The sequence below is a fragment of the Plasmodium malariae genome (genome assembly GCF_900090045.1).
Source record: "Plasmodium malariae genome assembly, chromosome: 12".
In the NCBI taxonomy this organism is placed as follows: Eukaryota; Apicomplexa; class Aconoidasida; order Haemosporida; family Plasmodiidae; genus Plasmodium; species Plasmodium malariae.
Window position 1 is genome coordinate 3,021,749 of NC_041786.1, and position 13,718 is coordinate 3,035,466.

Sequence of the window (13,718 nt, forward strand, 5' to 3'; positions counted from 1 at the left end):
AATATGTTAAATATATATTTATATATATATGTTTACATATATGTATATTTACATGTATGTATATTTACATGCACGTATATTTACATGTACGTATATTTACATGTACGTATATTTACATGTACGTATATTTACATATATGCGTAATATATTTATTAGTGTAATGTATTTATTAGTGTAATGTATTTATTAGTGTAATGTATTTTTTTGAAAATTTCTCTAATTTCTACAATGAAAAATATTTTTCATTACATTATTTTTTTTAAGTATTAACTGTAAAAAAGCAATATATGTGTGCGTACAGAAACGTAATTAACTAAATTTGTTTCATTTTTAATTTTTTGGTATTGTATATCTTTTATAAATGTTCGTAATTATTTTGTAGGAATTTTCATTTTGAATTCAAAAGAGAAAGAGGTTAAAGATTGCTTATAATTTAAATTAAATTTTTTTTTTTTTTTTTTTTTTAAAAAAACGTTTAAAAAAGAAAAATTATGACATTTCAACGCTTGTTGTACTCCATTTTTGCTTAATTTCAACTAGCATATAAGATTTAAAATAAAAAAAAAAAAATTAGAGAGACAAACAAGTGTAATAGTGGTACTATTTTCTTCAACTTTAGCGTCTAAAATAAGCCTATACATGTGTGTTTATATATATATATATATAAATGTATCTCTGTGCGAGCACATAAGTATGCATAAAAATTCATACAAATGCTAAGAAATACTTACGAACTCATGGCTCCATGTATTATGCATAATAAATTCGTACATAAACATATGTAGAATAGGTTTACATTAAAAAAAAATCCAAAATGGTGCTACTGAAAATTCTGAAAAAAATAAAAGAAAAGCAAAGAAATATAAGAATAATAATCTTAGGGTTAGATAATGCTGGTAAAACTACCATAGTTAAAAGATTATTAGGAGAGGATATATATAAAGTTAGTCCGACGTTTGGTTTTACTATTGAGACTTTATATTTTGATAATCATTTTATTAATATTTGGGATATAGGGGGACAGAAAAGTATCCGACATTTCTGGAAAAATTATTATGAAAACGTTGACGGAATTATTTATGTTATTGATAGTAGTGATTTATTTAGAATACAATTATGTTCATATGAGTTAAAACAAATTTTAAAAGAGGAGAGATTATACGGATGTTCCTTACTTATTTTATCAAACAAAGTGGATATTAAGAATTCCCTAAATATCGGCAAAATTGTGGAGGTACGTAAAAGTTTAACTATATTTTTACGTTGTAGGTTGGGCATTTTGCGCTCCACGTATGAATTGTACCTACATGAATATGTATGTATGTGTATATACATATTTGTATATACCTATATGTATCTATATATGTATGTATATATATTTATATGTACGTATATTTATATGTACGTATATTTATATATACGTATATTCATATGTACGTATATTCATATGTACGTATATTCATATGTACGTAAATTTATATGTATATAAATCAAATTGTGCTTTAATTTTTACTCATTCGAACTTGATTCCATTGCAATATTAATACTAGCAACTGTACGCACTTTATATCATGCGATTAACACACACATTACTTCGTTGATGCACTTGCTACTTTAGTTTTGTGCAATATTATGAATGTAGATACATATTTGCGATAAATAAATAAATATTAATTTTTTGCTTCATAGATTTTGAAGTTAAATGAAATGAATATTGACAGGCACTGGTATATAAATGAGTGCAGTGCTTTTTCTGGAAAAGGTTTATTAAAATCTTTTATGTGGTTAATTGATGACATAACTTGTAGGATTAATAATAATTACTGATTTAGTATTTTTTTAATTTTTTACTTTTTTGATTTTTTACCTTTTTACGTTTTTACTTATTTATTTATTTACTATATTTTTTGATTTTTTTTTTTTCTTTTGTGTTATAATATAGTTTTAATGTTAATTGTTTATATTTTTTTTTTCTAAATTAATTACAAACAATATAAGATATTACATGAACACGTAAAAAATTAAAGTATAGTATTAGTAAAATTTAGGTATATACATTTACATATACATTAGTTTATATAGTGTATATATGTATGCATATGTATGTAACTGTTATGTATATATATACATTGTAAACACAGTAAAACATAAACTAAAAAAACAAATGGATTTTTAAGTGATATATATCACAAAAAGTACAAGTACTTTATTTTTTGCAAAATTATACTTTTTTCAGCTTTTTAAAATATTGTAAAATGTGCTAAGTTTTTTTGCGGAAATATCCGTTTTTGAGCGTTTTAAATTGTTATATTTTTTTTACATTAAAAAAAAAAAAAAAAAATTAATCCTCTATATCATGTCTTTCGGAAAATTCTAATTGTCTTATTACCTCTTTATCCAAAAAATCGTATACATTTTCTTTACATAAACAAACAGTATCACTAATTTTTTCTATTAAAAAATTTTTGCCTTTATTCAAAAGTACAATAATTTGCATTGTTGGTTCATCACATTTAACTAAGACTCCTTTGATAGCTGTAACCATCTTTTCCTTTTTTTTTTTTTCTTTAGGATTCTTAATATTTTCTATTTTCTATTATAGTCCATTAAGATTATTTGCTAATTAATTTTAAAGGTTTATTCTGAGAACTGTACTAGTTGTATCCTTAGTTGGATGACAAAAAAAACAAAAAAAAAAAAAAAAAAAGCGCAAAAAACAATTAGCTTATTAAAAATATAGCTTTTCAATATTTTATACCATTATATCATGAAAAAATTATCTGAATAATTCTTAAATATAATTAATTCTTTTAAAATTGAAAAAATTATAGCATATTCTTTTACCAGAAAAAGAGTAATTTTAAGTTCCTTTAAAATAACAGCTTAATACAAATTTCTTGGGGTTATGTGAAAAAAGGGATTTTCCCTTGTTTAAAATATGCTACGTGTGTATATATATATAAACATATATTCATATATAAGTGTATATTTATACGTAGATAATGTATATTTTTATGCTTGTTTTCTTCAGAAGTTGGAGATTTTTATATAACTATAGTTAGGATCAAAATTTAAATATGAAAAAAATATGAAAAAATATAAATAAATATGTGGTTTTTTAGTTAATAGCAGAACGAAAGAAAAAAATAATAATAATCAACAAAAAAAAAAAAAAAAAAATAGATCTTCAAGAAGGAAAAAACCCACAATACGCATATGCATATATATATGTATATATATATATTTATACATAAATGTAAACGTATATGTATTTATTATTAATAAGGATAATAGAGCTTGCAAAAGTGTATTTTGAATTAATATGCATTTGCATAAATATCTGAAATAATTGTATATAAAATAATACGAAATTGTAAAGCCGCAAAAAACATTTACTTTTTTTTTCTTATTGATGTTTATGTAAAAAATTCATTAAACTGTTTTATAAAGGATAATTTGTGAAACACGTTATAATTTACAAAATAGAGATCATGAAGTAATATTTAGAAGAAAAAAAGGGAAAAAAAAAAAATGAATTAAATATAACGAATTTATCATAATTATAAAATAAATTTCAAAAAGCTTTGATGTGTTAAAATTAAATGTAAAATATATTGTTTTGATATATATATATATATATATATATATATATATATATATATATTTTTATGTAGGTATCAATTATTTTAAACGTTATATCATCCTTCATCTATATTTATATTTTTTTTTCAGATTTTTTAAATCAAAAAAAGATAAGACATTGGACGAAGCGTATGGTACTATTTTGTGAATATGAAAAAATTTATATGTAAAAAGTGTTCCTGCTGTAAATGTTATGATGTTCGTCATTTTCTTTTCTTATTTTTTCCTTTATCATCCTTTTTTGTGTTACTTAAACACCGCTTACATGAAATATTTGCATGCAAAAATTTTTGTGTACTCCTTCAAGAACATTTGTGTCTATGTGTGTTTAACTGAGTTATGCAAGCATATATTATCGTATGTAAGCGTAAGTAATGTATGTATCATGCCTAACATATATACGCTTTTGTATTTCTTGGCATCTGTATGCAAGGCTATGTTTGGTGTTCATATTTTTTAAATTCATTATCTTTCTTTAGGCGATTTAGAAAAAAGTGTAAAAAGCATTGACGGCAACATAGAAAAATATAACAAAGAATTGAATATAATAAAACAAAAAATTGAGGAGGAGAAAAAGAAAAAGCCTATTAATCAACACGCAATTAACACTTTACGAAATAAAGCTGTGATTATAATTAATAGGAAAAAAACATATGAAAATAATAAAGAAAGTACACTTGGAATTCAGTTTAACATAGATCAAATAAAGTTTGCAAATGATAATGTACAAATGTCCATTGAGACATGTAAAGCTCTACAAAATACTAGCAAAGTACTGAAAAAAAATATAAAAAAAGTAAATATTAGCAAGATAGAAAAATTGCAAGATGACCTTTATGACTATATTGAAGATACAAAAGAAATTGGAGCGATATTATCTTCCTCTTATGAAATACCTATGGAATTAGATGAAAATGAAATCGATGCAGAGCTGTCATTAATAGAAGACAGTATACTAGATGAAAATATAAACGATAATATAACAAGCTACATAGACAATGAAAATGAAGAAGAGGAACATAAGGAAGAAGAAAAAGAAAAAGCATCTATACAAGTGACACCTACCGGTGAAGGGTATAACGAAACCGTTAAAAATAAAGCAAAGCAAGGTGAAAATTATTTCACGCAGAAAGAAAGTTAGACGAATGATATGTATAAAAAAAAAAAAAAAAAAAAAAAAAGATAAACTTTGCTACACAAATTCAATATAATTAGATAGCGTAAATGGAAAAGATATAAAAAACAAAAAAGAAGGATTCATAGTAGAAACTTTCTTTATCACGAAACTTGTAATTTATATATACTATTTTAAATTATTGTTTTTTTTTCTTTTGTTTTTCACCAAATTTGTTTATATAATTACTATCTCGTGTTCCTTTTTCCTCGAATGATATGTGTATGGGTAGAGTTTTTACGCACTTTTAAACAAGGTGTTTGCATCACTTCGACATATATATATATTTATTTATTTGTTAATTTCTGTATTTACATGAATTTTTAAAACGCTTATATATTTTAACAAATTTTTTTATGTTACACATGTATTCTTATTCCCACTTCAATCAATGCGAAAAATGCTTTTTTTGTCCCTTTTTTTTTTTTTTTTTTTGTAATTAACTGCGTTAATTTAATACTTAAATACATATTGTATGCTAATCGTTTTTGTTTAATTTATTTTACTAATTCGTTTGAACATTTATGAAAAAGTTGAATATATTTGCATACGTGGATATAATGTTAGGAAGCGCATACGAATATATATATATATATATATGTGCATATGTTTATATACTTATGCGTATATATCTTCCCCATAATGTTTGGGTTTGATCTGCATTAAGGTAATATTATTGAAAGAAATTAACAAATTTGCGAAAAAAAATTTCCTCTTTTCCCTTGTTCCTTTTCCTTTTTCCTTTTGCACATTTTCTGTTTGAGTTATAATCTTAATAGTGTCATATATTCACATTTACAAAAAAACAAAATATAATAAAATAATACAAAGTGAAATGCATAATATTAGGTATATAAAATGAAATACGTAATAACACTTATACGGTTGTGAGTAAAATTGGATAATGCGCTTATTATATATATTTAAAAAAATAAAGAAACGAAATGTTTAACAAGGTCTCTTAATGTGTATATGCATAATATGAACATACGTATGTATGTATATATGCGTATCCACGCTTAGTTATCTCTTTTAAAAATTTTGGATGGTTTATATTTGCTATCTTGTTCAGGTGCACACATAAAGGGCCAGTAGTCCCGTGTGCACTTTTCGAAAACATGATTTATATATTTATAAGTATCATTTGCGCATGGTTTGTATTGGTATAATGAGGAATGAACATTGTTATATATACATTTATTTTTTGGAGTATCGCTAATTGTAGGACTTTTTAAATAACTGAAAACATCGTGATCAGCTGAAAAGTACTTGCTGTTAAAATAGCTACATTGATTGCTCATATTGTAAGCTCTTATTTCTGAACAAGCAATATGATAGCAATTATACGTGTCTATATTTGCTCTAGCAAAATCAAATGCATGTATAAGCTCATGGGTCAATATATATTTTAACTTATAAAAATTGGTAATATTATTTGCACACAGCCATATAGTATTACTTATGGGGTTATAACCACCTGCATAATTTGATTTTTTTTTTTTTTGTTTTGTTTGTGTTAAACTAGGGTTATTGTACCTAGTTGAAGGTAATTCTGAACAAGAACAATTTTTTCTACCATCTTTTGAAAAATTATTTTTATTATTAATAAAAACATCATTAACTTCATGATGTGTTGAAAATATGTTGGCAATTTTATCAATAAATGTTTTTTTCTTTTGCTCTTTATTATTTGGACAATTTATATATATAATATTGATCGGACGATTCAGTGCCGATAAAGAGTCGATTAATATTTTAACTCTATAATTGTTTAAGACAAAATACATAAAAATTTGTAATTTTAATTTATCATATGAACTTATATCATCATTATATTGGGTATTAATTTTTTTCTCTTTTTTTTTTTGGTATGTATTTATGCTTTCTGAATTTTTTGTCTTATTTTGTTCAGATATATATGTAATTACTGTTTCATTATTACTGCCGTTGTTCGTAGTAGTATTTAATTTGTTATAATCATTCGACATATCTTTGCTTATGTTGTCATTTATTATATTTTCTCTACTATGTGGAGCATTTTTTGTTGTATCATTTATATCTGCGTTTATACTTCCTTTTTTTTCATTGTTATGCATTAGGATGTTATCTTCTTTTTGAATAGGTGTAAAACTTTTATGCTGTTGAAAATTTGTTCCATATTTTTGAACAATAGATTTAAAGTTATCATTTATATTATAATTTATCACAAACAAGTTGTTATAATTAGGCCACTTGCATACATTTTTATATTTAAGTGAGTACTGTATTAAGAATAATATATCGTTATAATTCTCCTTTTCCTTTTTATTTTTCATTAAAATTTCCTCTACATTTTTTTTTAAGTTTAGTTGTTTAATTTGTTTATCAATATTTTTAAAGTTTTCCTTTAAATTTTCTAATTTTTTGCGCAGTTCGTCCATCGTTATTTATTTTTAGAAAAGGGGAAACAAACAAAAAAAAAAAAAAAAAAAGTAGAAATTAATTTTTTTTTTTTTTTAACATGCTAATAATTTTAACTTTACTTGAATTCCCCATTTTTAATCTTAAAAATAAATTAATTGTGCCGTATGTTTGTTCCCTAAAATGTAGGAATAGTAAAGCAAAATAAAAAAATAGGAATACGTCGAAAAAAAAGAAAAAACGTTACCATTACACGTGACTCCCAAAAATAGATTAAACAAATATGGAATTGTTAGTAAAAAAAAATAAAGTAGTAACAATAAAACGAATTCACAAAAGAACTGTAAATGTAGGAAATTACATTAAACATTGCAAACGATGTATATGCGAAAAAATGTTTTCTAAGCAATAAAAATAAGAAAATTAAGGATAAGGAAAAAAAAAAAAAAAAAAACAGGAAAATATTATTTTATTTTATTCTAAAACCAAGCTACTTTTTCCTTGTTTTTTTTTTTTTTTTTTTTTTTTCAGTTGCATATTGTAACAGGTAATAATACTATAAAAATTTTCTTATATGTCTTATGTAATTTTGTTTTTTCTTTTCAACTGAATTAAATTTACAAATACGTACAGAGGGATTCTATCATTTATTAGAGAACTCTCACCTATTTTGAAGTGCATCCTGTGTATATGCAGGCAGTACATTGTGAAAGAGTGGACAGAACCCTCATATATATATGTATATGTAATATGTTCTAAGAACATTTCATTTTTTTGGTTTTGTTACGCTTCATAAGAACAACAACAGTCGTTATAAAAACCTGTGTAACTATAACAGTTCATAATGCAATAACAATGATGGATTCTTACCTTCTACAATTTTTTACAACCCTCTACATTTTTTATTTTATTTGCCTTGCTCGTCAAAATATTTTGCATAAGAAATGAGAAAAGTTGATTTGGAAAAATATAAAAAAAACATAAGAAAAGAAACTAGGCACATTTATGAGAAGTAAAATGTAGTTTGAATATTCTTACGTTATTCTGTGATTAAAATATACTTCTATTAATTTGTTTATCTAAAGGAATTAAAATACATTTTTTGAAAATGGTACGTTCATATAGAACATTATAACAAAACCAAAAGTTTATATACACTTTTTTTTTTCTTTTTCTTTTTTTTTTTCTTGACTAAATTTATAGTTGATAGTGCAATTTATTTTAAGTGTGAAGGGGGATCTATCAATTTTGTGTTAATTATGATAAGGAAACCCGTTTAACAAAAGAGCCTAAGAACTTACACAATCTTGATTGCATTTGCTTTGGTTATATTGCTCAATAAAAACACATTCTCTATAAATGTAATGCACGTTTTGTTTCTTTCATAAATATTTTCATTTTTCATACGAAAGAAAACTACATTTTATCGCAATTTTCTGTCGATTCAATTTCGTTTTTTTCACATATACGAGTAAATAAAAAAAAAAAATAAAAGATTACAATACCAAAATTAAAGCAAATACAACATACATCAAAATTGTTATATTCCTGTAATAATATATATTGCATATATATACATATTATATATACACTTACATATAATTAAAAAAATGGAGAATTAACATAATGACATTTTTCACATTATAATTTTGTTATATTTTCTTTTCCTTCAAATAGCTGATTAAAATTATATTAAGCAAAAACTGCCTATGTGTAGTAAATTATTCGTAAGCTTTTTTTAGAAGAATCATTTGAAGTTACAAAAGATATGTGCCAGAATTCATTAAAAGCGGCTGGTAAAATAAAATAATGTAAAAAAAAGACATACACGTGTATATATATATACATATGTTACAGGGGGCGTTTTTCCTTACATATTTAGTAAAATTGAAATAATAAATGAAGGGGGAATAGAGTAAACATTTTAAAAAAAAAAATTTGCCAAAATTTAACAAGTAGACATTACTCTTTTTTTGAACTAAATGAGCTTTTTGAAATCAAAAATTATCGTAAAAACTGTGCATGTATGATTGTTATAATATATTGTTTATTTTTTAATAAATAATATATTAAAAAAAAAAAAAGATATACGTTCTCTATAAGGAATAATATATACAGTTTGAAACTTATACTTTAAATTGTTTTTTAAAAAAGAAAAAAAAAGAAAGAAAAAAAAAAATTTGTATAATAAAAGGAACGTTAGTCTTTTCATATTTAATTCTGAAATAATATTATCAATATTGTAAATAAAAACAAAAAAATATATCTTTTTAAAGATAATTTTTTGTGTCTGCTAAAAAGTTTGCAAAATTGATTATAACACATGCACAAATTTGTTCAAAAAGAGGACTCAATAAAATAACATATAATACATATGAGGGGGAGGCAAAAAGAAAAAGCAACCGTATTTCCCGGTCAACATTAAAATATTTTTCCTTAATGTGTATTCGTTCACACGCATAATACATATATGTGCATGTATGTATATATATATATATATATATATATATATATATATATATATATATATATATATATATATATGCAAATACATATACATACACATACACATGTAGCACTCCCTCTAAAAAAAAGATAATATGACAAAAGATAACAAACGTGAGAATATAATTTTTATTAGAATTTTGAATTTTCATACATTTTTCCATTTGCATACACAAAACAACTTTTACTGATTTAATTAAAAACGTTTTAAAATATTTCGTGTTTTTAATCTATGTAATTATTTCTGCAAAATTTTGATGAAAATAAATATTATTTATTATATGTGTATATATGTACGTAAACAAATACGTGAATGCGTACATTGATAAAGTTGCAAATATATATACAGATATATACGCAAATGCATACATCGATAAATTCGTTCATACACTGATAAATGCGTGAGTACATATACCACTGACAAATTCGTAAATACATAATATTTATAAATTGGCGGCCTTCTCAGAACAAAACTAAAAAATTCGTTAAATTTCACTTTAATATCCGAAAAACTTCGGAAATAAAAGAACACAAAAATAAATTAACATACATATAATAAATTTTTGATGAAATTATGTTTTGAAGTGCAAACGAAGAATGAAAGGAAAGTCTACATATATATTAATTATGGAGGTATAAAAGGAAATTAACTTGTATAATTTTTTTTGTATGTATGAAAAAAAAAATTAAAACGAAAAATAGTCCGTGCATATGTATGTTGGAATTAACTTTTTCCTGCGTTTATTTATATATCTATTTATTTATTCATTCATTCATTTTTGCAATTTTTTGTTGTATATATAAAATTTTATTGTGAAATTTCTTTTTAAAAGTTCGTCAAAAAAAGGAAAAATAAAACTTCGTAGAGTGGAGTGCATACATATGTATATAAATGGATAAATAGATAAATACGAACATATGTACGATTTAAATATTTTTATTTTTTAGTAAGGATTATCATGTAATATAATATCCCTTTTTTTTTTTTTTTTTTTTTTTTGAAATACAACAGATAAAAAATAGTTGTAAATATTTTGTTTTTAAGTAGTACAAAGGAAATCATAAATATATGTATATGTATATATATATATATATATATATATATATATATATATATATATAAAATTATGAAAATTTCCTTTTTTTAGTGCTATAATGAACAAAGGGAAATTCGTTATATGTGGATATTCTTACAAAATTTTAAATAAAGAAATTTAAACAAGTACATGTATATATGTATATATATATATATATGTTTTTACATACGTACGTATACTTATATATATATATATGTATAAATGCATATATGCAGGGAGAGAGAGATAAAGACATTTGTTTGCACAGCTTGTTCTGATGACGTGTTTTTCACCAATTTTTGAAGAATAAATATAGTTTTATTTTATTATACATCCCTTCGCATTAGCTGCAGAAATATAGCAAATTTGTTAGGAGTTTCTTGGTAATGAGCTTAGAATGTTTATATGTACACGAACGTACAAGAATAATAGAGTTGTATGTGCTTTGGATGTAATTATCGTCTTTATTCCAGATTATTAGCAGATATCATTTTGAATAAATGCACATTCATATACGCATATTCGTATGTATGTACATTTATATGTGTATATATGCGCATGTATGTACATACGTTTGGGAAAGTCCACAGTTGTGCTATTTCGCTTAAGTGTGTGCCCCCTTTTTTTATGTCCTAATTTTTTGGTTAATAATTGCTGAAGATGGAACCACAAAAACTAACGATGCACGAGGCATATAAAAAATTTTGTTCGAAACATCCTTTGAAAAAACTGTCAATGCCGAAAAGTGACTTAGTATGGTCATACTATGATATTAATAGTAGGAACGAAAATATTGTGATATTTTTACATGGGATATGTGGAACAGCTGGATGTTATTTTTACCAGTTAGATGAGCTAGCTAATTTAGGATTTCGAGTAATTTCATTTCAGTACCCATGTTATAATTATCTAAAAGATTGGATAAAAAATATGTGTAATATATTAGAATATTTAAATATAAAGAAGGGTCATTTTTTTGCGTCAGACTTAGGTGGATATTTAATTCAATTATATGCAAAGTTATATCCATCGAAAATTGAATCTCTAATTTTATGTAACTCTTACAGAAGAACAGACGATTTTGCTGCCATTGCGTCTTTTCGAAATGTGTATGGAAAGTTATATAGCTTTTTACCACATGTGTTATTAAAAAAAATAATATTAGAGGATTATATATATGGCAATTATGTAAATATAGATTTAAAAGAAAAAAATTCTTTAGAATTTATGAGTAATGAAATTGATTTAATATCTGCAGCAGATTTAGGGGGTAGGATAAGTTTACAATTATCATCGGAAAGTGTTGATAAATTATACATTAACGAGAAATCTATAACCATTTTACAAACACTGAATAATATGTATACAGATAGTTTAAATGAAGATATGAAAAAAGCTTATCCATTTGCTAAACATGCAATTATGAAATCGGGGGGTTCTTTTCCTTATCTTAGTAGGTATGAAGAAGTCAATATGTATATCTTAGTTCATCTTAGAAATAATTGTAACGCTGCATTTGTCAAAGAACAGATTAGTAATATGAGTTATATCCACAGACAAAAAAGTGAAGAAGGTAATATAGGTCAAATTTCTTTTGGCAAAAATTTTCCTAGCCTTAATGAAGGAAAACATAAGAAGAGTAACCAAGAAAGCTGTAAAATAATTAGAAGCGTTAAGCAGAGTATTAATGATCATCCGTGTGATTGTAGTAACCCTAATGGAAGTAAATTCAATAGCAGTTGCTGTCATAACAATAGTACATATGCGTTTAGGGAAAGGCAAGAATCTGAGCAAGGAAAAAACGAAATATTAAATATACAAAAAAATAAACTTGATAATGTGTATGAAAAGGACCACTGCAATTTTAATTTTTACAAACACGGCAGTTATAACAGTTACGAAAATTTTAGCAGGAAGGATACTTTGACAAGCGACGAAATTACGAATACTACTGAACATGTTAATAATTATTCCTACGGTAATTATTATGAGGATAATAAACAGAATTATCATAGCGGTGATAGCTACAGTGGGGGTAGCCACAACGGTGATAGTCACAGTGGTGATACCCGCAATAGTGATATCCGCAATAGTGATATCCGCAATAGTGATACCCGCAATAGTGATATTCGCAATAGTGATATCCGCAATAGTGATATCCGCAGTAGTAATACCTCTAGTGGATATAATAACCATGTACATGTACACACAGATGAGAGGAATGCCAAATTTAACAAAAGGAGCACAAAAGGATATGACCAACAATACCGTTATGATGAACAAGATGATAATTATTCAAATGTACACAATTTAACAAATGATGAATTTGCAAATAATCCCAATGTTTTTAATATAAATCATAATGATGGTAATTACAGAAATAGTTACTATGAGGAAAGAAATACAATATATACAGATGATAATAGATATAGTAATATTGGGAAAGAACGTACATATGCAAGTAACGAAAAATGTGGTGTAAATAATCCAAACTTAGCAAATTCGGAGCAATATTATAATGAGTCGTTAAATTATCAAGAAAATTTTAATGAAAATGACACTACATATAACCATGCTAATGTTAATAAAAATGACATTTTTTGTCATTTTTAATTGGCATTTGTGAATATGTACTTTTATAATGGCGGAGAAACGTTTTTTTTTTTTTTTTTTGTTTTTTTTTAAGCATCTCATTTAGTATCTTTTTTTTATCATTTTTTTAAGCATTTTTTATATTAACTTTTATATCACCTTTTATATCACCTTTTTTATCGCCTTTTTTATCGCCTTTTTTATTATCTTTTTTTTTATATTTTTTTTTCTTTTTCTTTTTTTTGTTATTTGTTTGACCAGAATAGTAATGAATGAGCAAAATAGGAACAACACGTATATCGTCTTTTTAAGTTTTATGTTCTTCCTTT

General features: G+C 24.2%; 5 protein-coding genes across 5 annotated transcripts; 3 read left to right on the forward strand and 2 right to left on the reverse strand.

The window, feature by feature from the left end:
• Positions 1-814: 814 nt before the first annotated feature.
• Positions 815-1,827, forward strand: PmUG01_12075000 (ADP-ribosylation factor, putative; the record flags this gene model as incomplete). Its single annotated transcript, XM_029006994.1, has 2 exons — positions 815-1,234; positions 1,690-1,827. 2 exons carry the CDS (start codon positions 815-817, stop codon positions 1,825-1,827), a joined length of 558 nt encoding a protein of 185 aa, XP_028863428.1.
• Positions 1,828-2,341: 514 nt separating this feature from the next.
• Positions 2,342-2,545, reverse strand: PmUG01_12075100 (RNA polymerase II transcription factor B subunit 5, putative; the record flags this gene model as incomplete). The annotated part of the gene is made up of 1 exon (XM_029006995.1): positions 2,342-2,545. The coding sequence occupies one exon, from the start codon at positions 2,543-2,545 to the stop codon at positions 2,342-2,344; it is 204 nt and encodes a 67-aa protein (XP_028863429.1).
• Positions 2,546-3,491: 946 nt separating this feature from the next.
• Positions 3,492-4,783, forward strand: PmUG01_12075200 (vacuolar-sorting protein SNF7, putative; the record flags this gene model as incomplete). The annotated part of the gene is made up of 3 exons (XM_029006996.1): positions 3,492-3,496; positions 3,733-3,776; positions 4,122-4,783. The coding sequence occupies 3 exons, from the start codon at positions 3,492-3,494 to the stop codon at positions 4,781-4,783; spliced, it is 711 nt and encodes a 236-aa protein (XP_028863430.1).
• Positions 4,784-5,835: 1,052 nt separating this feature from the next.
• PmUG01_12075300 (metalloprotease, putative) lies at positions 5,836-7,236 on the reverse strand (the record flags this gene model as incomplete). The annotated part of the gene is made up of 1 exon (XM_029006997.1): positions 5,836-7,236. The coding sequence occupies one exon, from the start codon at positions 7,234-7,236 to the stop codon at positions 5,836-5,838; it is 1,401 nt and encodes a 466-aa protein (XP_028863431.1).
• Positions 7,237-11,457: 4,221 nt separating this feature from the next.
• Positions 11,458-13,410, forward strand: PmUG01_12075400 (acid cluster protein 33 homologue, putative; the record flags this gene model as incomplete). The annotated part of the gene is made up of 1 exon (XM_029006998.1): positions 11,458-13,410. One exon carries the CDS (start codon positions 11,458-11,460, stop codon positions 13,408-13,410), a length of 1,953 nt encoding a protein of 650 aa, XP_028863432.1.
• Positions 13,411-13,718: the final 308 nt, after the last annotated feature.